Consider the following 27,930-nt stretch of genomic DNA (forward strand, 5'->3'; position numbering starts at 1 on the left):
CATAATGTCGCAGTCACGAAAAAAATCGCTGATTGCCGCCATTAGTAGTAAAAAAAAAAAAAATGCAATAAAACTATCCCCTATTTTGTAAACGCTATAAATTTTGCGCAAACCAAACGCTTATTGCGATTTTTTTTAACAAAAATAGGTAGAAGAATACGTATTGGCCTAAACTGAGGAAAAAAAATGTTTTTTATATATTTTTGGGGGATATTTATTATAGCAAAAAGTTACCAATATTGAATTTTTTTCAAAATTTTCGCTCTATTTTTGTTTATAGTGCAAAAGATAAAAACCGCAGAGGTGATCAAATACCACAAAAAGAAAGCTCTATTTGTGGGAAAAAAAGGACGCCGATTTTGTTTGGGAGCCACGTCGCACGACCGCGCAATTGTCAGTTAAAACGACGCAGTGCAGAATCGCAAAAACTGGCCAGGTCCTTTAACTGCCTAAAGGTCCGGGTCTTAAGTGGTTAAATGTGTATTTAATAGTTAGTATTTCTTTAAGAAGTCCAGGAAAGTTCCCTCCGGCAGAATACCTAGAAAGCGGCGATCACACCTGAGCCGCCTCACCCCCCGCGGAGGGATCCTCGCTCTTTCTATCACAGGATCACAATGAGTAGAGGGCAACAGAATGAGATCCATGAAGCGCCGGGTAGGCGGGGCCCTGAAGCCAAAGAGCGACAGGCCGCCCAGCCTATCAGCGGGCCAGGAGTAGGCGGCGCTTATCTCCCATTGGCCCGCATCGCTCATCCCCGGCTTGTGAACGGGAGAGCCGCCGCTGACATTGAGTAGTGAGGCGGCGTAAGAGGCACACTGCACACCGCACACAGGGGGAGACCTTCCCGGCCACGTAAGTACGAGATCCCCCCCGAGGAAGGACGAAGATGGCTTGTTGAAAGGGATCGGCCGCCGCCGCCATCCCTTCTCTCTCTCTCTCCCTGCACAGCCGCCACCTTGCAGCCATCGCTTTGTTTGTAGCTTTTTTTTTTCTTATTTCCTGCTGTGATGAGAAGAGGAAACATTGTATCATCTTTAGAGATCGGTGTCCTGGCCTGAACTCGGGATCTATCCTCCAGGACAACCCTCACCGCACAACTTTCACCATTCTTCCCTAGAAAAGTCGCCAAATCCAAGAATCATCTATTTTTTTGTAAATTCTATATTTTTTATCCCATAAAGGAGATATTTGAATAATAATAATAAAAAAAAAAGCAAATTATTTTTTCCGGATAATATTTTGCACCCCTTTAAGACTCAACCTTGTTCCACAACTACGTTCCGATCGCTGCCTTACCCCCCCAACACCAGATCGCCTCCGTCCTCGCCGATTCTTCCACTGCTGATTGCACAATCCCCCCAAATCTGCAGAAATCCATTGAAAGGACCCCCCAGATCTGCACGTATACATTGAAAGGACACCCCAAATCTGCACGTATACATTGAAAGGACCCCCCAAATCTGCACGTATACATTGAAAGGACCGCCAGATCTGCACGTAACCATTGGAAGGAAGACCCCCCAAATCTGCAGAAATCCATTGAAAGGACCCCCCAAATCTGCAGAAATCCATTGAAAGGACCCCCCAAATCTGCAGAAATCCATTGAAAGGACCCCCCAAATCTGCACGTATACATTGAAAGGACCGCCAGATCTGCACGTAACCATTGGAAGGTAGATCCCCCAAATCTGCACGTATACATTGAAAGGACCCCCCAGATCTGCACGTATACATTGAAAGGACACCCCAAATCTGCACGTATACATTGAAAGGACCCCCCAAATCTGCACGTATACATTGAAAGGACCGCCAGATCTGCACGTAACCATTGGAAGGAAGACCCCCCAAATCTGCAGAAATCCATTGAAAGGACCCCCCAAATCTGCAGAAATCCATTGAAAGGACCCCCCAAATCTGCAGAAATCCATTGAAAGGACCCCCCAAATCTGCACGTATACATTGAAAGGACCGCCAGATCTGCACGTAACCATTGGAAGGTAGATCCCCCAAATCTGCACGTATACATTGAAAGGACCCCCCAAATCTGCACGTATACATTGAAAGGACCCCCCAAATCTGCACGTATACATTGAAAGGACCCCCCAAATCTGCACGTATACATTGAAAGGACCCCCCAAATCTGCACGTATACATTGAAAGGACCCCCCAAATCTGCAGAAATCCATTGAAAGGACCCCCCAAATCTGCACGTAACCATTGAAAGGACCCCCCAAATCTGCAGAAATCCATTGAAAGGACCCCCCAAATCTGCAGAAATCCATTGAAAGGACCCCCCAAATCTGCACGTAACCATTGAAAGGACCCCCCAAATCTGCAGAAATCCATTGAAAGGACCCCCCAAATCTGCACGTAACCATTGGAAGGAAGACCCCTGAATCTACAGATATCCATTGGAAGGACTCCCCAAATCTGCACATATCCATTGGAAGGACCCCCCATCTTATCCAACAAGCACAAAGTCCCCCCCCCCCTCCTTTCCCTGGGATTTGGCTGCTCTGATGAACATACAAAGATCGAACCCTATTGCAATCACGAGATATGGGAGACCGCGGAATAAAACGCAGGATTTTGAAGAATTATCGTCCGTGAGGTGTACGGAGCCCAGCCAGAGCTTCAGCCCCAACCTCGGTTCCCCGAGCCCCCCAGAGACTCCCAACCCGTCGCATTGCGTTTCCTGCATTGGGAAATACTTATTGTTGGAGCCTCTGGAGGGAGACCACGTTTTCCGATCGGTGCATCTGCACAGTGGAGAGGAACTGCTCTGCAAGGTATGTATATGGAGGGAGAGAGCGCCCGGCGTTCTCACCCTGCAACCATTTCTTTTGTCCTGAGATAGCCTGCTAGGGTTATGGTGGCCACACAGCCTTCGATTTTCTATGTTCCCATTGAAGCCGCACACATAACTTCCCTCCTCATCACATTCAATCCAACCAAATCCTTTGGCCAAGGTGAAAGATTGATGCAAAAACGATCAATATTTTGGCAGCGCTGAGATACAAAGGGGGGAGATTTACTAAAACTGGTGTATCTGCGCATAGTAACCAATCGGCTTCCAGGTTTTATTGTCAAAGCTTAACTGAACAAGCTGGAGTTAGAAGCCGATTGGCTACCATGCAGAGATGTACCAGGTTCCGTGTGCTCCAGTTTTAGTAAATATCCCTTAAAAGTATTTCAGTTGATCAGGCTATGAAATTGTATAATGAAAACGGATGTGATTTGATAACTGTGGATCTTCGCGATCGATCTCCACTTCCCCATGTATTGAGCGAATGAGTTGTTGACTATCGATCGATTTTACTAGTTTGAATGGAAAATAAATCAATCATTTATCGAAGTGTGTATGACCACTAATAAACAGGAACTTCACCCCAACCTACCCTTTTTTTTGGTCCCTAGCATAAAAATATAAATTGGATACTAACTAGTCTAGCATTGTACTTCCAGCCCAGTATTGCTCGTTATGGTCCTGGTCCCACGGCAGCAGCATCTTCGGAGTTGCGTGCGTGCGTGCAGGCCCGCTCGCGCGCGGAGTTGCGTGCGTGCAGGCCCGCTCGCGCGCGGAGTTGCGTGCGTGCAGGCCCGCTCGCGCGCGGAGTTGCGTGCGTGCAGGCCCGCTCGCGCGCGGAGTTGCGTGCGTGCAGGCCCGCTCGCGCGCGGAGTTGCGTGCGTGCAGGCCCGCTCGCGCGCGGAGTTGCGTGCGTGCAGGCCCGCTCGCGCGCGGAGTTGCGTGCGTGCAGGCCCGCTCGCGGAGTTGCGTGCGTGCAGGCCCGCTCGCGGAGTTGCGTGCGTGCAGGCCCGCTCGCGGAGTTGCGTGCAGGCCCGCGCGCGGAGTTGCGTGCCCGCTCGCGTGCGGAGTTGCGTGCAGGCCCGCTCGTGCAATTGCGTGCAGACCCGCTCGTGCATTAAATTGTGCGCGGTCAGGCCAGTTCACACGCAGTCAAACCTGCTCATGAGTGGAATTGTGCAATCAAACCTGTTCATGCACAGGCATGCTTCCCATAGACCTGGTTTCTACGCAATTCCAAACATACGCAGGCTGCTTGGCTCTGGCGGTTCCATTGGGCTTGATTCACACCTTTTTGCAGATTTGCACTACAGTCCATGTAACATGGCTACCTATGGAACACATTCGGTATTGCAAATCTGTATAGGTGTGAATCCAGCCTTAGACCCCGTGGTGTGTTTGCGCATGCATGAGTTTGCACTGCACACCTCATCCCTTGCCTGGGTAGGGATGCATGAAGCTGACCAAGAAGTATTGAAAAAAATTCTCCCCTCCAGTTGTATAAGGCCACATCCGCGTGACACGTAACGGCGGATATTAAGTAGTAGTACATGCGCATTGTTGCACTATATGCATAGGGCAGCTCATTCATTTCAATGGACTGCCGTATGAGAGGTGAACGCAGCAAAACAGCTTGTGCGCTTTTAAGGGTTGAGCTTTTACGTGTTTTTAAAGCGCACATTTTTCAGCACGCCCGTTCGCCGTGTTTAGGCTATCATTAGAAATAAATGGCACACAAGTGCGACAAGCATTTTGTTTGTGTACGCAACATTGTACAACTTTGCGTGTGCTCATGACGCAATCGGCCGTAAGAGGCAGGGGGAGGAGTCATATTTATGGGTGAAGTTCCTCTTTAAGAGGCCATTGACATCTGTATTCGTGAATGCCATTAAAGAGATGTAGGCATTACCCGGGGATGGGGGAGGGGCAGGAGAACAGTCAATGACCTGAGGAGAAAGCTGCACTCTTTATATAATGGAACTATTTTGGGGAAACCCCTTTTTTTTTTTTGCAGGTGTTCACATAACTTCAGTAAAAAAAAAAAAAAAAAAAAAACCCTCTTTGATGTGCGCTTTTGTGCTAGTTGCGTTGAATACAAAGCGCCTTTTTAGCTCAGTACCTGGTGGCACCCTCACAGTCCTTGTAGATAAAACAAGCTATTGTACAAAGGCCGTCATCAATGGCTTCACTCTGCTTTTCATGTCCCGGCCTCCATTATTGCTGTGTCGGCAATATTCCGAGCCTTCCATGAGCAAGCAGCCTTGTTCCCCCCCCGCTATTGCCGCTGTCCGTATTGAGTTCCCCATTCATGGTGGCTTTGATTTTTGCACTGCTCCACAATAGAGGACCTTGTGGAAATGCAACGTCTAAAGCGGTGTCCTCATTCATTCATAAACAATGGGACGCGAATGATGTAATTGCAAACTGTAGACAGCTCCATAATTCCCCATGGAGACTAATACAGCAATCTATTCTGCACACTCTAAATGGAATGTTTTAGGTAATGCAGCTCCATGTATTTAGGGGGGGGGGGGGGCTAATGGGGATGCTGCTGGCGCAGTGAGTCATGTATTTTTTTTGCGGTGTTTATGAATGTCTTTCATTCTTTCACGTTTTTCTCAATTCAGAAGTTTTTTAGCTTGAAATACAGACCCTTCAATTGCATAAGCTGTCCTCCGAGGCCATGTGGCTCAGCCTTAAGCAAACCGCACGTTTCTGCTGACATATCCAAATGAAATTGCATGTGACAAAGCCGTACTTTCTTATGTGCTTTGTGCAATAATAGCAGAGGTTACATTATGTGTGTATGTGCGCACACCTTGCAATAAATGGACACGGACCACAAATATAAAATACTTTGCCCAAAAAAAAAAAAAAAATCCTTTAAATAATAAAACATGATTATTATTTTATTTATTAAACTTAATTTTTTTTAATCTAAAAAAAATTTTATTTTTTGTAATCTATCTCCAGTACATTTTTTTTATTTTTTTTAATAAATATATATAATATATATATATATATATATATATATATATATATATATATATATATATATATATATATATATATATATATAATAAATGCAAATTTAGCGCTTGGAGGGTATTTTTTTTTAATGATTTTATTAATTTTTTGATCAATGTAAAGTATTTTATATCAGCATGCAAGGTAGGACAGAACCTACCAATTCACACATTTTGTCCTCTTAGGTGGCGAAGTGGACTGCATAAATAGTACATATGTCCGGTTTCTAAATGCTCACGGCACCATCCAGACCTATTTTTATGTAGTTGGCATTTAGGAACGCACAAATATGCGCTGGTCATGTGGTCCATATTGAAAAAAAAGGACGCAGTTCACATTATAGCCGGCTGCAGTCACTGTGCAGCAAGTACGATGCACGATAACTAGGCAGATGTGTGTACCGGCTTATTTTTATTTTTATTTTATTTTTTTATTTTTTTGCAATCCGCAACACTGGCATACAAAGTACAATGATATATATCAGCTAATTAAAAAGTATAAAATAATGTGGTCAGACTGATGAAAGAGTGGCAATAGTTTGCGAAGGGTTACAGCACTTTAGATGTGCTCTGATGGTATGTCTACACTTGTAGCACATGTGAGGCTCCCCTCTGTGCTGACTTTTCTCAATCCTTTGTTCTGATGTCCCCTTCCCCCTTTTGCTTTTTTTTTTTTTTTTAATTTTCCCTTTTTTTTTTCTCTTTATAGGTTTTTGACATACGCTGCTATCAGGAGTCGCTAGCTCCCTGTTTTTGTCTACCTATACACAGCAACATTAACCAAATAAGTGAAATCATCCTCGGAGAGGCTAAAGCGTACGTGTTCTTTCAGAAAAGCCATGGAGACATGCATTCTTTTGTTCGTACCTGTAAAAAGCTCAAAGAGGAAGAAGCAGCTAGACTGTTCTATCAGATCGTGTCAGCGGTGGCGCACTGTCACGATGGCGGCGTGGTACTGAGAGACCTGAAACTTAGGAAATTTGTCTTCAATGATGAAGAAAGGTAAGGATTAAATGTGTATTTTATTTTTTTCTGCTTTTATTTTTTTTCTGAGTGTGTGTGTGTGTGTGTGTGTGTGTGTGTGTGTGTGTGTGTGTGTGTGTGTATATATATATATATATATATATATATATATATATATATATATATATAATCAATTTATATTTATTTATTTATTTATTTTATATATACACGGTATATAATTTTTTTTTTTTGGTTCCACTTAAAGATAGAATTTTCTTTTTTTTTGTTCTATATTTATATAGTTGAATAAAGCTGGTCATATATTATACAATTTTCTTGTTTAATTTACTTTAGATTTACCTTCAATTATGTAGTGTAAGGGCCTGCCTGATTACATACAAATTGAAAGTGTTTAGGTTTGACCTCATATTATGTGGTTTTGGTAAATCTAAAGGTAAATTGTATAATGTATGGTCAGCTTAAAGCGGGAGTTCACCCGAATTTTTTTTTTTAACATTGATTTTAGATTGATGCTCATTTTGTCAAGGGGAATCGGGTAGTTTTTTGAAAATCGAAGCAGTACTTTAGAGAGCGATCTTCTCCGCCGCTTCCGGGTATGGTCTTCGGGACTGGGCGTTCCTATTTGATTGACAGGCTTCCGACGGCCGCATACATCGCGTCACGAGTAGCCGAAAGAAGCCGAACGTCGGTGCGGCTTTATACGGCGCCTGTGCACCGACGTTCGGCTACTTTCGGAAAATCGTGACGAGATGTATGCGACCGTCGGAAGCCTGTCAATCAAATAGGAAAGCCCAGTTCCGAAGACCATACCCGGAAGCGGCGGAGAAGATCGCTCTCTAAAACGGTAAGTACTGCTTCGATTTAAAAAAAACTACCCGATTCCCCTTGACAAAATGAGCATCAATCTAATGTTAAAAATTAACTTTTCGGATGAACCTCCACTTTAAGGTGTAGATAAAGGGAAACCGGCAGCTCGATCTTCCGCAATGAAAACATTTATTAATCCAGGTGTGGTACAGAATAATACAGGACTTGCGCGTTTCGGTGTGTAGCCTTAGACATGGTCAGCTTAAGCCACCAATGGGGCTATTGCTTGTCCAATGCAGCACATTTACACTTATTTAATATATGAATAAAGCATAATCTGTCATTCTCAACATGTTTACCTTGGAGAATCCTTTGAAATTTTTGAGTCTCGGGGGAACCCCCTGCTAAAATTTGATTTATACCTACAGCTACTGGTACTATAGCATGATCGATAAGTCGTAGCAAGGTTTTTTAATGTGGCATAACTAGCATATTTGACATGCAGGTTAGGTCAGTTTTTAACACCCTGCTGTATACAAGATTATTTTCAGTAATAACGAAAACGTAAAATTTGTGGTGACCTTTAACATTAATGGTGAGTGTAAAGGCGACCCCCTTACATTTGGTGGTTTGTTGAAAAATTTCCAATTTTCATTGGCGGTCAATGTAGGTGGAATATCAGTGGTCAATGTAAAAGAGATCCCCTTAAATTGGTTGGTGTTTGAAAATTTTCAATTTTTATTGGTAGTCAATGGAGGAAACCCCCTTAAATTGGTGGTTAGTTGAACGTTTTCAATGATGGTCGTTATGGGTGAAACATCAGTGGTCAGCATAAGAGACCCCCTTACATCGGTGGTTAGTTGACAATTTTTCATTGGTGGTCAATGTACGTGGGACATCAGTGGTCAGCTTTAAAGGAGACCCCCTTAAATCGGTGGTTAGTTGAACGTTTTCATTGATAGTCGTTGTAGGTGAAACATCAGTGGCCAGCGTAAAAGAGACTAACCCTCATCGGTGTTTAGTTGAACATTTTCCATTGGCGGTCAATGTAGGTGGGATATCAGTGGTCAGCCTTAAGTGCTTGCCGACCAGCTGCCGTCATTATACTGTGGTAGGTTGGCACAATCCCATGAGCCGTCATAGCTGTACTTCGGCTCCTTTAAGTGGGATAGCAGGCGCGCACGCGCGCTGCATAACAGGGGGTGCTGATGCTTGTGACCGGCGGTCGCGATGACCACCGGCCACGAGCGATTGTGGGCACGAGAGGCAGAACAGGGACGTGTGCGTGTAAACACACAAATCCCTGTTCTGTGAGGAATGAGAGGTTATGAGTTCCTAATAGCTAGGAACCACGATCTGTCATTTCCTTTAGGTCAGTCCCCTCCCCCTACAGTTAGAAACACACTAGGGAACACAATTAACGCCCTTGATTGCCCCCTAGTGTTAACCCCTTCCCTGCCAATGACATGTATACAGTAAACAGTGCATTTTTTATAGCACTGATTGCTGTATAGATGCGAATGGTCCCAAAAAAGGTGTCAAAAGTGTCCGCCATAATGTCGCAGTCCCGATAAAAATTGCAGATTTATTTTTATTTTTTACTAGTAAAAAAAATAATAATAAAAATGCCATACAACTACCCCCTACTTTGTAGACGCTATAACTTTGCACAAACCAATCAATATACGCTTATCGTGACCTTGGATTGTAAGCTCCTTGAGGGCAGGGACTGATGAACAATACATACGTAAAGGGCTGTATAAATTGTCGGCACTTTAGAAGTGCCCTTAATAAATTTACTTTTCACAATAGGAATAGTTGTGAAAACCATAGGGGTGCCAATGTGGCAGAAGGATAATAGCGTTTTATATAAAAGGTTTGTTATCCTAAAGTGTTGAACGTTAAATACGTAAAAGAATGTGTACATTACTGTAGTCCTTCTTTTCCCCTTCCTTTTTTTTGTTTTTAATGCATGAATTGTGTATGTTAAGAAAGTCAGGCATTGAGGATGTAAATGCCACTCAGATGTGCAGAATGTGTGGAATGCAGTGTGCTAAACTCAAAGCCAAATCCAGGTTCTTGAATAGCTGAAATGAATGTGGTCACGTAGGACACAGGATAAGGCTGCAAGGTAATCTAATTATGCGCGCATCCTCTGTGACAAGAATGATACTTTCATGTGAGCGACTGAGCATACCACATCAAGATGTTTCATTTTTATGGTCTAACAAAACATTTTATTTTTATGACAGCGCCCCCTTAGATTTATCCCTGTCTGCCTCATACCCCTTTCACACTGAGACGCTATAATGCTAAAAATAGCGTCTGCAAAGCGCCCTGAAAGAGACGCTCCATTCACTCCAGTGTGAAAGCCCCGAGGGCAGGACCCTAAAAAATGTCCTGCTAGCAGCATCTTTGGAGCGGTGTGTATACCACTCCTGCCCATTGAAATGAATGGGCACCACGGCTATACCACTGGCAAAGCCCTGCTGCAGCAGCGCTTTGCAGTGGTTTTAACCCTTTCTCGGCCGCTAGCGGGGGAATATGTCTTGTCCCAGGGGACATGTGATGGAGAATGGGTCTTGGTCTATATGTGGGCTTTTAGGTGATTGAGGGTTCAGTTGTCTAAGTTCTGATGTTTGGAGTGGTGGTTCATTTGTTTGCACATGACTTGGAGGTAGGGTGTAATGTATTTAGAGCTCCGGTATATTTATGAAACTCTAGGCGACATTTCATATGTGCTTGGGGGTCGTCTTGTCTTTACTACAACAGCAAGGGAAAGCCGTAGATGTGTTTTGCAGAGATGCACAAATGAATAAAGTTAAAACATATGTAAACCTTAAAGTGGTTGTAAACCCTAAAAAAAAAACTGCAAGACAAAGGCATAATGAACTAGTAGGCATAGCGTACTAGCTCATTATGAATTACTCGCCTTACATCGAAGCCCCCTTCAGCCGGCTACATCTCTCCCGGGGGTTATGTCCGGGTATCGCTGCTCTGGCGATATGATTGTCCGGAGCCGCCATGACATCACTCCCGCACAGGAGCCGCCGGTAATGGCACACTTTCTGAAGCAACGGCACATAAGTGCCATTGCTTCAGTTTGCTCTAGTGCGCATGGACAGGGGATATCTCCTAAACCATGCAGGTTTAGGAGATATCATGGGTAGCTACAGGTAAGCCTTATTATAGGCTTACCTGTAGCATAAAGTTTACAACCACTTTGTCAATGGTCTTCCCTTATTTGCTCCCTTTTGGTCTGGTCAATATACCATTGAAAGTGTTTTGTTATGCTCTTTAACACAGGTGTCAAACACATGGCCCGCGGGCCAAATCCGGCCCTCTGGGCCATTTCATGTGGCCCTCGCCACTCTCCTGCAGGCTGCAGGAGAGCTCCATTCCTCCTGTGGTCTTCCTCCAGACCCCTACTTTCTGCTTTCAAGCAATGCATCCAGCTTCTTTCCAGCGGGAAGCATAAGGAAAGGGGGGTGCACTGTGATGTAAGGGAGAGTGGGGGACTCTACTGATGGTGGGTTGGCTCTTGACATCTAATGTAAGGGGAGGGGATGTGCTGGACATCTGATCTTACAGATACAACCGGCCCTTTGGAGGACAATCATAATGCTGATGTGGCCCACAATGAAATTGAGTCTGACACCCCTGATGTCTATAAGTGTTTGAAAATCTTGTTGATAACCCATCCTTGTATACATGGAGTTATGTAGATGAGAAGGGAGGAGGATATGTGTTCTTTGTAATCCATTAAAAATGAAGTAGGCAGGGCTGACACCACGTGTTGTAGAATTCAGAGCCAAAATACACCTTATTGTCAAAGGAGGCAGGGGCATGCTATATCTCTGGCAGATCAGTCTGTATTTTTCTGTACTTGAAGCACGTTTAAACAGTGATTCAGAGAAGGGATAGGTATGTGTAATGTAGAGATGTACAAGATATGATGACCCTTCATTGGTATACTTGTAATGGGGGCGCCCCGTGTGGTGTTGGATCCAGCACTTCATATGTGAGGTTAGGTTTGTTTTTCTGTGTAGAAATGTCGTCTTGTAGTCTAGAGCAGGGTTTGACAAATTTGCTTGGAATCTAGGAGCCAGCTAAAAAAGTTGGGAACCAAAAAAACGCACCCCCTCCAGCCAAGCTCGCACACAGAAGCGAACGCATACGTGAGTAGCGCCCGCATATGTAAACGGTATTCAAACCACACATGTGAGGTATCGCCACGATTGGTAGAGCGAGAGCAATAATTCTAGCCCTAGACCTCCTCTGTAACTCAAAACATGCAACCTGTAGAATTTTTTTAAACATCGCCTATGGAGATTTCAAAGGGTAAAAGTTTGTAGCTATTCCAAGAGCGGACGCAATTTTGAAACGTGACATGTTGGGTATCAATTTACTCGGTGTAACATTCTCTTTCAAAATATAAAAAAAAAATTGGGCTAACTTTACTGTTGTTTTTTCCCCAAAAAAGTGTGCTTGTAAGACTGCTGCGCGAATACGGTGTGAGAGAAAGTATTGCAACGACCGCCATTTTATTCTCTAGGGTGTTAGAATAAAAAATATATATAATGTTTGGGGGTTCTAATTAGAGGGAAGGAGATGGCAGTGAAAAAACACATTAGAACTGCTGTTTTTTGCTACTTGGAATGTAATGTAACCTGTAATGCCAACAGCCACCACAAGATGCCCACTCCTAGATCCCTTCTGCAGGCCTCAGCTTCCTTCTGTGAAGGCCGCAAAGCCGCGGCCTCAATTACCGGATGGCCCGCGCAGGCCGGTAATTGAGGCCGCAGCTTTACGGCCTTCTGCTGCCCTAAGCTTCCCCAGGCGCCAGGTCACAATTTCTTGTCGCAATTGCGACCTGGCGCCTGGATTTTGTCGAGGCCTGGTCTATAGCAAAGGTTTTAGCAGAGAGCTCTTTACGTACAGCAGTACATTTTTTGCTTACCTGACCTTATACATAGACTTAGATTCTGAACGTTGAGGAAACTCCATTAACATTCATTTTCAGCACAACTAAGCAGGAAATGGAGCCTGCACATGATCAAGTATGATTGACCTAAACCTAAATACCTTTTCAAACTACACCGAAGCAAGATTTAAAGTGATATTAAAGCTTCATGGCGTGTGGTCTTTTTTCAACTTGTTATACTTGCCTGTTCTGTGCAATGGTTTTGCAAGGAGCAGCCCAGTTTCTCTTCTTCTCGGGTCCCCTGCCGGCACCCTTGGCTCCCCCCACCTTGACCAATGACCCCAATTGCAAGTTGCTTGCTAAGGGGGTACTGGTGCGTGCAAGCTCCCGAGCCCCATTCTGTGTGTCCATAAGACACACCGAGAGGTTGCTTGGCCTCAGGTGGGCTTTCTCCTCATTGGCTCACTGGCTGTCATTTGACAGCAGTGTAGACCAATAGCTTCTGCTGCTTTCTCAGCCATTAAAGGAGAGAGAGACCTGGGACAGCCGAGGCTCCCGTGCACATCACTGGGTCGAGAAGGGACTCGTGAGCTATAACGCTAAAAATAGTGCCTGCAAAGCGACCTGAAACAGCCGCTGCTGTCTCTCCAGTGTGAAAACCCAGAGGGCGGTGCGCTAGCAGGACGGTAAAAAAAGTCCTGCTAGTAGCATCTTTGGAGTGGTGTGTATACCGCTCCTCCACAGCTCCTGCCCATTGAAACCAATGGGCACCGCGGCTATACCGCTGGCAAAGCGCCTCTGCTGAGGCACTTTGCGGTGGTTTTAACCCTTTCTCGGCCGCTAGCGGGGTGGGGGGTAAAAGCTCTAAATATAGCGGCGCTTTGCCTCCGTCTCAGTGTTAAAGAGGCCTTAAAGTAAACCTTGAATCAAAATTCAAAATATCATTATTTAGGGGAGTCCCATTACCTTGTGTAAAAGACACAAAAAAACAGGAATTGATTAAAATAAATAACTTGCTTACACCCTGGCTAGCAGTGTCCCCACTTCGGCAAGGATGACCTCACTTGGCCATCCAGTAAGGGCTTCTGAAAACAGGGGATTCCAAATTTCACAAGGATGTCCTGTACAACTGTACCCCTGGCTACCAGTGTCCCCACTTAGGCAAGGATGACATCACTTGGCCATCCAGTTGGGTCTTCTGAGAGCTGAAGAATACTTTTTTTTTGTTCAGTAACTGTCGTGGGTGTTATTTTGGGTTGTGTTTTTGTAATGCATTAGAAATTAAGCAGGAAGGACTTAAACCACATGCTTAGGAATTCAGTTGTGTTGTCATGGTATGCACGCTGTAATGCTTCCCTTAAAGCGGAGTTCCATCCAAAAATTGAACTTCTGCATTAAGTAAAGGTGACCCCCTTACATGCTACATATTTTTTTTTGGGGGGGGGAGCAGATACCCTCTTTTTAGGGGCATCCAGCTCCCACTTCCTCCCAGGGCTCTGCGGCACCGGAAGGAAGTTCACCTCTCCCTTCCTGCAAACTTCTGGGACACGTCACAGGTCCCAGAAGATTGCCCGGCCAATCACATCGCGTGGCTCATGCATGCGCAGTGCGTGTCCAGCTGTGAGGCCACAGCCGGGCGCCCACAGTCAGAATGCCGAGGAGAGGAGCTGGGCTTCATTCGCCCGCATTGCTGGACAGGTGAGTATCCGATTATTAAGTCAGCTGCTACACTTTTTGTCCCTGCTGATTTTTATATGGGTGGAACTCTGCTTTAAGTGACATTGTATTGCTAAAAATGTAGGTTTTCTGAAGACATAAATTACAGTCTATCAATTTGTGGGTTGGTTACCTTCTTAAGATTGTTCTCATTGCTGTATCTCCGACATTTCGAAGTCGAGCTATTCCTCAAGAGAATTATGCTGAGCTGCGCTACAGTAAGTTATGTCAAATAAGTAAACTTTTTTTGAGTTTAGGATATTTGCATTTCTGAAATGGTTTCCCATTCTGAGGCCTAGATTTGCACTTTAATCTTCACAGCTACAAGGCCTGTAGTTGGAGAAACATTGGGGTAGATTCAGAGAGAATTTACGCCGGCGTATCTATAGATACGCCGCATAAATTCAAATCTGCGCCGGCGTATCTTCTTTCTGTATTCAGAAAGCAAGATACGCCGACATTAGCCTAAGATACGACTGGCATAAGTCTCTTACGCCGTCATATCTTAGGGTGCATTCTCACGCCGGCCGCTAGGTGGTGCTCCCGTCGTTTTTGGCATAGATTATGCAAATTACCTAGTTACGCCGATTCATAAACGTACGTGCGCCCGGCGGTAGTTTTTTACTTTGTTTGCGTGAGTCGTTTTCGGCGTAACGTTGCTCCTGCTATTAGGAGGCGCAGCCAATGTTAAGTATGGACGTCGTTCCCGCTTCGAAATTTGATTTTTTTTACGTCGTTTGCGTAAGTCGTTCGCGAATAGGGCTGGATGTAATTTACGTTCACGTCGAAACCAATACGTCGTTGCGGCGTACTTTAGAGCAATGCCCACTGGGATATTTACATGGATGGCGCATGCGCCGTTCGTAAAACACGTCAATCACGTCAGGTCATAACACATTAGCATAAAACACGCCCCCTTCCACATTTGAATTACGCGGGCTTACGCCGGCCCCATTTACGCTACACCGCCACAACTTACGGAGCAAGTGCTTTATGAATACTGCACTTGCTCCTGTAAGTTGCGTCGGCGTAGCGTAAATACAATACGCTGCGCCGCCGTAACTAGGCGCGCAGGTACCTGAATCTGCCCCAGAGATTGATGTGTGTCTGGCTTGCTTGGGAAGGTGGCAAACCTCTTAGCATTGTTTTCCATGGAATGTTCACTTATTAAGTGTTTGGATGTCCTTGTGTCAAGTAGTGTTTCCTCCTATACTCGCTCAGTGTGAAGCCCAGTGCTGGCAGGTCTGAAAGTCCTGTAGAGATTGTTTAACAATGCCTTTCCTGTGTCATTTTATGGCAGTCAGCTGATTTTACTTATGGTATTGCTAACCTTTCTGACCCCACTCAAATTGAATAGCACACAAACGGGGCTCGAGGAAATTGTTAATCAGCTTTAGCAAAGAATACGATGTAATCTGGGTTACATAAAATATGATGACGTGTTTAGTGAGTAGGGTATTATGTGCATTATGATTTTGTGCTTGTACTGTGTTCTGGATACTTTTGCTTGGTGTTTTAAAGGACTAGTCCTGCGTGCAAACAGCTTTACATGAAGTTATACAAATGAATTGTCCATGACAACATGTGGGTGGCCGGCAAACTTCGTTCCACTCTGCGAACATCATTTGCTTAAAAAGTAGGCAAGATTATGCTATTTCCTAAAGACCACTCAGTTTGGTCTAACTGATGTCTTTCTGATCAGTCTCGGGAGTATGTGGGGTATTATGTTTTATCCCTTAAAGGCAAGTTCAATTAAAATTGGCAAAGAGTAAAAGTGATCATAAAGCCCCACAGCAGCAGCCCTAAGAGGGTTTTTAAAGTTTACCAATAGCCCCAATTTGTTTTACGTTACACAACTTTGAAAAATCCAATACCATTTTTTTCTTTGTAACAAGGTATAGAACAGTGGTCTCCAAACTGTGGCCCCGGATGCGGCCCTTTGCTTGTCTTTATCCGGCCCTTGGGGCACTCTCCCTCCCAATGATACGAGAAACTATTCTGCCATCTGACACCGACAAAGGAGCACCATCTATCCCACTGACACAACTAATGGGGCACAATTCCTCCCTATGATACCAGCAATAGGGCACTATTCCTCCCCTAATACCAGATGTTTACTCCCACTGATGCCAGGAAAGTTTTCACTCCCGCTGGCCAAAGTCCGGCCCTCCAAGAGTCTGATAGACAATAAACCGACCCTTTGTTCAGAATGTTTGGAGACCCCTGGTATAGAAGAATGAACACAATTGATCACATGAGATCATAGGAAAATGCAATTGCAATTTATCAAATTCCACCTGGCCCATGTTTGTGCAAAAGGAAAGTATACAAAAATTCCTTACAGGCTGAGAACGGACTAAAATATTGTACAAATCCAGCAGCAATATGTTTTTTAAGGCACATCAATGGGGAAGTGTGTTAAGAACGTCAAGGAAAATGGAATAGGGGGCCAGGGTGACAAGCCCTGGCAAGGGATGGAAGTTTAAGAAAGGGAATGGGGAGATAGAGAGGGGCCACTTGGTGACTTGAGCAGCCCAAAGGACGAGAGGGAAGAAGTGGAAGAGAAGGGGCGTTGCCTGGGGGGGGTCGGGAAGAAAAAGGGAAAACATCCTGTATGGTACAATCTGTCGTGCTACTCTAAGGGGAGGCGTATCGAGTATTGAGTCTTTGACGGTCATATCGATAGCCAAGAGTGGCCCAGGCTCAGGCTGTCATTATAGGTGAGCCAGGGGTCCCATACTTTTCATAAACTTGGAATGGGTTTCTGTGAGGATGCACGTGAGCTTCTCATGCACCATGGTTCCCATAGAGTGCTGTTTAACCTCAGAAAAGTTAAGGAACAGTTGACTCCCAGGCCTTAGCTATGGTCATGTGCTACCAAGAAGACAAACTCCACCAGCTTACTATAAGCTTTAGTCAAGGAGTGGATGGACCCAGATAATGGCAAGCAAGGGTCCACATCTGGCCCACAGACTGCAGTGTGGAGACCACTGGTCTAGAAGCAGGTTTTCTAGTGATACACGGTCGTTCCAAACCGATGAGAATCGACCGTAGTTCAGTTTCATCGGTCCAAACCGACCGTGTGTATGGCCCATCGGTCTGTTGTCCTTTGGTCCAAAATTTTAAAACATGCTTTAAAATCGAACCGATGGACCGCTGACCGATCGGTCCAAACCGATGGTTAGTATAGAAAAGCATCGGTTCAAAACCCACGCATGCTCAGAATCAAGTCGACGCATGCTTGGAAGCATTGAACTTAGTTTTTTTCAGCACGTCGGTTTTTGGAACGATCGCGTGTACGCACATCAGACCGTCAGGCCACTTCAGCGGTGAACCGATGGAAATGGCCCGTCGGACCATTCTCATTGGTTTGGATCGACCGCGTGTACGCGGCCTAAGGCTTTCCTATTGTGTTTCCAGGACAGGAAGTGAAGGGAAATCTCCCCAATTGGATACATGCAGCAAAATGAACCTGAACGGCAAGCTGCCCTTGTGAACCTTGCGTGGAACTTTAAAATTATAATGCTCACTGCAAAAAGAAAAAAAAAACGATTTTAGATCCTCTGCTTACATTTTGATAGACGTGCCTTTTGTCCCAGTAGCCCGTGTATTCTTATTTCTTGTTCTGATATCACAAGCGTAAAAAGACAGAAAAAATCTTGTCAATGGAGCCACTGAAAGCAATAAAAAAAAATTGATACAAGTTTGAGTCCCTCCCAACATTATCCAAAACTAAAAAAATCACGTTGGCTGAATTTTTTAACTGATGTAGTGTATATCATTGCTCTCCATGATTTGGTACATAATACACAAGTATCAATTTGGAAGGCCATCTTTTTTTTTTTTTTTTTTTTTTACCTGTACAGGGCAGACTTGCTGAAAAGTTGACATGTGTAGGTCCTAATTTTATTTTCTCTATATCTACCTATCCCAGGAACCTGTTTTTCTGTAAAGGGGTCAGCTAACCCAGGAATGCTTCTTGCATTCTCCGGGTGCAACCAAAGTGTAGTGCCAATCTGTCCTTTCCTACCGTGTCCCCCAACTAAGGTCAGCGGCCTAAGTTCACCAAAAGCCTACACACTGGAGCACATGCATATGGATAGGAAGGGTTGCACAAGGCTGCAGAAGATCAGCACAGATGTGCACAAATAATATGAAATTATTTTTCTGGGTCTTTTAGACTTTATTGGCCATATACATCAATCCATTTTCCAAAGGGACTTGCAATCAAATGTCATAACCAGTCATACAGTCACTACACCGTTTAGCTTGCTTTGGGCTATTAGCTAGGGTAAACCTTTTGCAAACATAAGGTCGACATAAAAACTCCAGGAACTCTACCAAGCACCATGTGGCAGGTGTGTTAACCATTCATCCATTATGTTTTCCTTGTGCAAATCACGAGAGTCCGTCAGTTGTATAAGCTGGTTAAAGTACATTTTGCTGACCCTACATTTACACATATTGAGACAGCAGTCCAAACTGCAATGTGTCATGTACGAATAAACAAGCATTGTGCTGGGGAAAGGCCATTGGCAGGGAATGAAGGATATGATGGAACCTGTCACATCAGCACATTCCTATATGAGCAATGTTTAAATTTGACCATTGCTCAGCATTCTGTGTTGTATGCTTTGCTCAGCATAGCAGGCATTCTCCATACTCCCCTTCTAGCCTTTAATTTTAGGATCGTGCACAAGTCTCAACTGTTTTGTTAAGAACAGAAATGTTAATTGCTTCTGTATGTCTAACATGATATGTATGGTGGTTGTGCTTTAGGCAGGCGGTTGTGTGTTTTTTTTGTTTTTTTTTTAAAGGTAGATTTGCCACAAATTGGCTTTAGTAGTGGGAGAAGCGCAGAGCTGGTCTAGTGAAGCAGTAGTATATTGTTTTAGGATATTAACTGACAGCCTAAAAAAAAAAGAAGCACCCGCCTGCAGGCTTTCATCTCATTTCCCGTTTCTGTGTCTGATTTTTTTTTTTTTAGGGCAGAAAGCGAGAAACTCTTTCATAGTTGCACTTTAAATCTATTTTAGTTTTTGGACTCTTCTAACCTTTAGGGTCCATGTATGATTCCTGTCAAATGGTGACCATACACAGCTTGATTTTTAGCATTCACTACTGTGATAATCAGGCATGGGCTGGGCAGATTAGGGCTTCCCTAGGGGACAATGACAAGTGCTTGCCCCCCTTTGAAGCCCTTGAGAGCACAAGTTTTTCTGAAATGTTAAAAAACGTGTAAGTCAGTCAATAGGAAGGAAAAATCAGGCGCCTAAACAGCATCTGCTGGCCAAGTCTGCATTTTGCAGTAGGTAATAACATTGTCGATGTCTGTACATGGTTTTGTTTTTAATATAGATAGAGAATATGGCCCGGATTCACAAAGCACTTACGCCAACGTATCTCGAGATACGCCGCGTAAGTGTAAGTATGCGCCGTCGTATCTATGCGCCGTGCCCATTAACTGAGATACGCCTAAAAATAGGCTTCATCCGACCGACGTAACTTTCCTACGGCGGCGTATCGTGGGCGCATGTTTACGCTGGGCGCATTTGCCGCTCCCATTGATTTTCTATGCAAATGAGGGAGATACGCCGATTCACGAACGTACTTGCGCCCGGGGCATAATATACACGGTCTGCGTAAGTCGTACGTCCGGCGTAAAGTTATTCCCCATATAGGAGGCACAACCCATGCAAAGGTATGAACCAGGGAACACAAGCCGTCGTATCTTTTGTCATTTACATTGTGTGTGAATATGACTAGGCGTAGGTTACATTCACGTCGTAGGCAGTGATCTGGCGTATCTCAGGGAGTAGTTCCGACGTGATTCTGCGCATGCGCACTGGGATGCGGCCACGGGACGGCGCATATGCCGTTCATTTTAAGTACTTCTATGGCGCTTGTCCCATTATTTGCATGTGGTCACGCCTCATTAGCATGGCTCACGCCCACTTCCACCTACGCTGGCTTACGCTGAGGAAACCCAGCGTATCTTTAAGAGCGAGTAGGAGCAAGTGCTTTGTGAATCCAGTGCTTGCCTCTGTGCGCTGCGCCGGCGTAGCGTATATTAGATACGCTACGCCCGCATAAATATGCGCCGATGTATGTGTATCTGGGCCTATATATATATATATATATATATATATATATATATATATATATATATATATATATATATATATATATATATATATATATATATTATGGTTAAAAGGAATAAAATTACAAGGACTGACTGTATTGGGCTGGTAAAACACCTAAGCACCACATCCCAAATACTTATATTGCCAATGGGAATAAGTGTACAACAAATCGTACCATGATAGTTATAGCTATAGATTTAGAAAAAAAAATTATATATATATATATATACACATACACACACACACACACAATTTAAATAATCTAACTTTTTTGTTTTATTATTAATACATTTTTTGGGAGAAATTAAAATACATGTAAGTTTAATATTCCATTTAGACACAGAGCTTCAGTTCTGCTCCGCCCCCCGCTCTCCTAATTGGCTAAGTGACTTTGACAACTGTGGGAGCCAATGGCGCCACTGCTGTCTCTCAGCCAATCAGGAGAGAGAGTCCAGGATGGCCAAGACACTTATGGACATCGCTGAACAGAGATGGGGCTCCTGTAAGTATTAGGGGGGATGAGGGGGACTGCTGCACACAGAAGGCTTTTTATCTTAATGCATAGAATGCATGAAGATAAAAAACTTCAGACTTCACAATCCCTTTAAATACCTGAAGTGAGGTGGGAAGAATTCTCAGGTCAAAAATCTGCTTCATCAGGGACATAGAAGGTATACAGTATATGAGGTTGCAGAGTATATAAAGTGGGTCTCAGAGCTCCCATAGAGCTTAAACCAATTGGTTGAATGTACTTACTGAGCAACTGAAGTCCTACTGTATAAGGTGGATGATAAATGTTATGGCACATTCTATGATTTGTTATACGTTTATCTGGCACCTTAAAAGTCCCATTGTCAATAAAAGTTGTTAATTATCAGAAGGTAACAGACAGTAGTGTTCTGAGCTTGGAAAGAACATACAAAGAAGTATACTTGAATCTACATACATGGTAGCTATACATCGGAGCCCACAGTCTTAGGGCCTCCTTGGTATATGATTCACATCCTTGGTCCAAAGTAAAGAAAAACACCGGAGCTTGCTACATTTACAGAGGTTATTCCAGTGATGGCAAACCTTGGCACTGCAGATGATTTGGAACTACATTTCCCAAGATGCTCAACTACACTGCAGAGTGCAAGAGCATCATGGGAAATGTAGTTCCAAAACATCTCGAGTGCCAAGGTTCGCCATCACTGGGTTATTTTTATCAATTAAACATGGAAATGCCGGTTCAAACAGTACAACCTATTATACATCCAACCCATCCTCTAGTTCTCCTGAACATGCACCTGGGCTGATGACCTTGGCACAGCAAGTGCTTCCCACATAGCCACTGTGCAGACATACCTCATGACAGAGCTTCCTTTTTTATTAACTGTTTTCTATGTGTCAAGAGACCCCTTCTGTATATTTATCCTGTTGTGTTTTTTTTTTATCTTTCTAATTGTCTTTTGTTATAAAACATTCCTCACTTGCCTTTGACTTGTTCAAAAGCTGCATCTGGCTAAGACATTACCGGGTCTTCTGAGATGAAGCTGAATGCAAAATGTTTTCCATTAGCACTGAGGGGAAACCACAGAAGTACAGCAGTAATTCTTGGAGACCGAATCTACGTCTTCGTCTCCTTGGAAACACGCAGGGAAATCCGTTAAAAATAATTCTCCTCAGATTTCTCTCATCAAGATGCCTCCCTCGATTCCCTGTTTTTCTCACAGCGCTCTTTATTTACGTGAAAATCCTGCCTAGGCGCTAGTGGGATACATTTTCAATCTATTCATGCTCGCTAAAGCGGTGTTAATTAGTACCGAACCTGGATCACAAATACAATTAAGCTTGAAGTGTGGTCTGTGGAAATGGCAACATACAGAAAAAAAAAGGTGTTGATCTATAAAATAGTTTCCTAACAATTTAATTGATCTACTTGTTTTTGTTGCTCTACAGACGGATAAAGAGTGTTGAATGCCATGATTGAATGCCCCTATCAAAGTCGCTTTTGTCTTGCTTGGGGTTCCCTGTCTGTTCCCATGGTGACGAAGATGCATTTCCTGTTTCTGAGGGCCATTGCTGCCTCTGATTCAGGCTTCTGTGGTTTCATTCACCGCTAATGGGAAAGCATTCACAGGTTCAATTGCTTCCTCTTTTGACAAGCTCATGACTGCAGAAGAGAAACAAAATCTAATCAGGCTGTCCATGTATTGATCTTGAATATCCTTTTTAAAGTATGGTCTTACATAGGTTTTACTTCTTTATAACCAAGCTATTTATGACCTCATAATCAGCAAGTTGATTCGAAGATTTTTGTTGTTTTAAGATCGGGGTCTCCAAACTTTCTAAACAAAGGGCCAGTTTACAGTCCTTCAGACATAAGGAGGGCCAGACTGTGGGCATTGAAACTAGAAAAGGTCCCGATATCAGTTGAAATATACAATGCCCCATTGTTGGTGTCTTTGGGAGTAATTCTGCCCCTTCATTGGTGTTAGTGTGGGGAATTATGCCCCACTAATTTATCTTTGGATGAAAACTGTGCCCCAGGGGCTGGATAAAAGCAAGTAAAGGGGCGCATCTGGCCCCCAGGCCACAATTAGTAGACCAGTATTTTTAGATACATTTTGTACCTTTCACCAAAACAAGCAGGTACCTCCCAGTTGCTTACATGCCAGGTTTGCACCTCTGTACTGCACCTGAGTAACCAAAAAGGTTGTCCTGTAATGTGCGATTCAGCTTCAGAAATCAATAGTTGAATTCTCTCTTCTGCCTTATTGGCTACCACGGCCACAGTATGGAGGGGGGAGAAGCCAGAGTCAGCAATAACAAAACTTAGTTATGTTACAGAGATACCTGGGTTTTTTGCTGGTACTTGTCCGCTGTACAGAGGAGCAAAACCGGCATGCAGACATTTGGAGAAAATAGTTTACATTTTGATTATATGACGAGGAACTCTCAAATTTGGTTCCTGATCGTAAATAAGCTGGAGCTAAATCCAGGGCTGATATCCACCAACCTTGTAAAGTATCACTGATGGCCCTCAAAGACAACATTTATAAACTGCTTCCCAGCACAGGACATCATGCTGGGGGACATTCCTCTACAGCAGGGGTGTCAAACTCCATTTCATTGTGGGCCGCATCAGCATTATGATTGCCCTCAAAAGGGCCGGTTGTATCTGTAAGATTAGATTTCAAGCGCATTCCCTCTCCTTTTACATTAGATGTCAAGAGCCAACCCACCATCAGTAGTTGAATCCCCCACTCTCCCTTACATCACAATGCACCCCCCTTTCCTTATGCTGCTGCTGGGAATAAGCTGGATGCATTGCTTGAAAGCAGAAAGTAAGGGTCTGGAGTAGGACCAGAGGAGGGCTGGAGCTCTCCTACAGCTACAGGAGAGGTGTGAGGGCCACATGAAATGGCATGGAGGGCCGGATTCGGCCCATGGGCCTTGTGTTTGACACCTATGCTCTACAGAATGCTGGTGGTAATGAGCACACTTAAGAATTGGATCATGCATGTAAATACTTTGATTAAAAAAATAAGTCTCTTTGGGAAGGGGGGGTAGCCAATAATTCTTATGGAGCATTGGTGTAATAATTGTAGGCTACCCCGCTGATAGTCAATATTGTTATTGATGGTACAATTATATTTTTTAATATATTTCTATATGCCTTTTTTTGGTGGAGGTTATGTTTATTCTGAAACATTCTTTTTGTTAAAACTGATGAGTATTTATGAGCTAACCCTGTTTTCCTTTTTCTTTATTCTTAGGACTAAAGTCAAGTTGGAAAGCCTAGAAGATGCTTATGTTCTGTCGGGATCTGATGATTCTCTATCAGACAAACATGGCTGCCCAGCCTACGTTAGTCCAGAAATCCTGAACACCAATGGCAGCTACTCTGGAAAGGCGGCTGACGTATGGAGTCTAGGCGTAATGCTCTACACCATGTTGGTTGGACGATACCCATTTCATGACATTGAACCTAGCTCTTTGTTCAGTAAAATCCGTCGTGGCCAGTTTAACATTCCAGAGACCTTGTCACCCAAGGCAAAATGCCTCATACGTAGCATTCTTCGACGGGATCCGTCAGAACGGCTTACATCTCAAGAAATTCTGGACCATCCCTGGTTTTCCACAGATTTCAATGCATTGAATTCAGGATATGGTGCTAAGGAGGTTTCAGATCAACTGGTGCCTGATGTTAATATGGATGAGGAAACGGACCCCTTTTTTAATTGAGCACAAAACTTTCCTTTTTTCGGTACTTGAGCTGAACGTGGCCACATGAAGGAGTCCTTCCGGACTATATAGTATTTGAAATCCGTATTGTTCCAGATGGTCACTTTGAAATATGCTGCTCTGGACTCCTTGGTTTTGAGAAGACGGTTCTGCAAGAAACTATTCTACAGATGTAGCATTGAGGCTGCTATACAGTTAATCTAGGTTTTCTTTTTTATTGTATTTTGTTTTTGTTTTGTTTTTTCGTTTCGGAAATCAGCATGGATCAGTTGTAGCTTTACCCTCTATGGAGCCAAGGAGACTGCACAAGCCAATTCCAGTGCAGCTTTGTCACTCCTGTTAATACAGTTTTCTCAATGTTTTGCCATGCACATCCTGGCATCGCACTGTTAGTTGTTTTTGTGCCATTTGTTCAGGGAAGGTACAATTGGCTATTACTTTTTTATACTTGTGCCAAAGTGGTACAGCAAGCTATAGAAAAGTAAAACTTAGTTGGGTGCACTGACATTAAAAGTAGGTGCTAATATTTAGAATGACTTTATTTTATTTTTGTTCAGTTTTTCCAAATTAAAACCCTTCTTTTTGTCCAATTACAAACTACTTAATATTCTTGTCAGGAAATGACTTTGTTCCCTTGTAGGGAAGCCATTCATTTATCAAGCTGATTTTATTATTTTTTTCCATAACTGGTTTGCTATAGAAAGCTGTTATTTAAACTTCCACATGCATTATTTTTGCAGTGCTAACACGTGAAGAATTTTACCTTTTGGAAAGCTAAAACAGGGTTTTGATCTACTGGTTTCCATATTGGCCATCTTGCACTTATAGCCAGGATCATATTAGTAAAAGCTATATAGCCATTCTAAAGGGCGTTCTCACAGTTTTTCTGGTTTAACCTTTTTTTTTTCTCCATTGCACCCCCACCTTGTGTGCCCTTGTGTTAGCTGTACATTATTTGTTTTCCCCTTTTTACACTTCCTTTTCTTTTTATTCCTTCCTTGAAAGGAATTGTTGCCCCCCCCTCCTTCTCTCTTTTTTTTTTTTCTCCTTTTTTACATTTCATGGGAAATAGTTTTATAAGCTCATAACTACCCTTTAGCCCCTGCGTGGACATGCATTAAAGTGCACCTTTTTGTATTGTCAAATTATTTATTTTCATGAAAATGTCACAGTTGTGATGTATTAAGCCAGTACTTCAATTAAATTACGGGTTGACTTTCAATGACATATTACATGCTGTGCTTTTTTTTTTTTTTTCCAATAGCTTGTATTAATTCAAACTGGCATTTCTTCCCACCCTCACCAACTCTCTTGCTATATAATAAAATATAAGCATAAATATTTGTGTTTTTATCCCGTACCTCAGTTGTTCTGATTAAACTGCTTGTATCTGTTTTGTGAAATGGTTCAAGTTTTTTGGGTAGGTACATGTAGACTCTGTAAGTATGTAATTGTTACTTGAATTTGTGCTTAACTGTAGTATGTGGCATGTACGTACAGCTACTTGGCATTTGAATTCTGGGACACTGTTTGCCTGCCCTGTGGGAAGACTTTATTTTTTATATATATATATTATTATTATTTTTTTTCCTTGAGAATTTTTTCCAGCTATAAAATACAAAACAAAACTGTGGCTGCCCCTGGTTTTATTTTGGTACTTTTAGTACAGATGGAGTGGAATAAACACTCAAGTTGGTGCTGTGTCAGAAGGACTTTAATTCCCCCTGTTCCTAAACGCCCATATTATTTTCCCTATCAGTCCCCCGTCTTTTTTAATACCTTATACGAAGAACGACTGGTGATAAAATGCATGGTGGGGTATTATTGCCTCTGGTGCTTTGAATGTTATGTATTTGGTTTATTGTTTTTTGTCCTAATCTCTTCAATAAATTGTGCATATTTAACTAAAAGCTAGTTTGGTCTTTGAGTTGAGCTTTACCCCTGAAAGCATTGTTTATAGGTCATTCTCCATGACCGCATGTGACCCAAGTGATTGTACCTGCCTACTCATTGTAACCTCTTGGTACAGGGTTTAGGGGATGCTATTGCAATGCTTTCTTCTGTCAATAGCAGGGCTTATTGTTATTCAGTATTATATATACAGTGGGGATTGAAAGTTTGGGCAGCCCAGGTAAAAATTGGTATTAATGTGCATAATGAAGCCAAGGAAAGATGTCAAAATCTCCAAAAGGCATCAAATTACCGATTAGACATTATTATAATATGTAAAAAAAAAAAAAAAATAGATTTTATTTCCATCATTTACACTTTCAAAATTACAGAAAACAAAAAAATGTTGTCTGCAAAAGTTTGGGCACCCTGCAGAGTTAATATCTTGTACTGCCCCCTTTGGCAAGTATCACAGCTTGTAAACGCTTTTTGTAGCCAGCCAAGAGTCTTTCAATTCTTGTTTGAGGTATCTTTGCCCATTCTTCCTTACAAAAGTCTTCCAGTTCTTTGAGATCTCTGGGCTGTCTGTCACGCACTGCTCTTTTAAGGTCTATCCATAGATTTTCAATTATGTTGAGGTCAGGAGATTGTGAAGGCCATGGCAAAACCTTCAGTTTACGCCTCTTGATGTAATCCCCCGTGGATTTTGAGGTGTGTTTAGGATCATTATCCATTTGTAGAAGCCATCCTCTCTTTAACTTCAGCTTTTTCACAGATGGCATCAAGTTACCATCCAAAATTTGCTGAAATTTTATTGAATCCAGTTTTCCTTGTACTCGTGAAATGTTCCCTGTGCCACTGGCTGCAATACAACCCCAAAGCATGATTGATCTACCCCCATGCTTAACAGTTGGGCAGATGTTATTTTCATTAAATTCTGCGCCCTTTCTTCTCCAAATGTACCTTTGCTCATTATGGCCAAAAAGTTCTATTTTAACCTCATCGGTCCACAGAACTTGTTTCCAAAATGCATCAGGCTTGTCTATATATTCATTTGCAAAGTTCAAACGCTGATTTTTGTGGTGAGGACGTAGAAGAGGTTTTCTTCTGATGACTCTTCCATGAAGACCATATTTGTACAAGTATCTCTTTATAGTGGAATAGTGTACCACAACTCCAGTGTCTGCCAGATCTTTCTAGAGGGATCGTGCAGTCAAACGTGGGTTTTGAATTGCTTTTCTCACAATCCTGCGAGCTGTTCTGTCTGATATTTTTCTTGGTCTTCCAGATCTTGCTTTAACTTCCACTGTTCCTGATGACTGCCATTTCTTAATTACATTCCGGACAGAGGATATTGACATCTAAAAAAAGCTTTGCCATCTTCTTATAGCCTTCTCAAGC

General features: G+C 43.1%; 1 protein-coding gene across 1 annotated transcript; it reads left to right on the top strand.

Annotated features, from left to right (window-relative positions):
* The first annotated feature begins 776 nt into the window (after nucleotides 1-776).
* Nucleotides 777-26,549, top strand: TRIB2 (tribbles pseudokinase 2). The gene is made up of 3 exons (XM_040348575.1): nucleotides 777-2,789; nucleotides 6,542-6,834; nucleotides 24,171-26,549. The coding sequence occupies exons 1-3, from the start codon at nucleotides 2,520-2,522 to the stop codon at nucleotides 24,637-24,639; spliced, it is 1,032 nt and encodes a 343-aa protein (XP_040204509.1). The 5' UTR covers nucleotides 777-2,519; the 3' UTR covers nucleotides 24,640-26,549.
* The last annotated feature ends 1,381 nt before the right edge of the window (nucleotides 26,550-27,930 follow it).

Source organism: Rana temporaria, chromosome 4 (genome assembly GCF_905171775.1).
Source record: "Rana temporaria chromosome 4, aRanTem1.1, whole genome shotgun sequence".
Lineage (NCBI taxonomy): Eukaryota > Metazoa > Chordata > Amphibia > Anura > Ranidae > Rana > Rana temporaria.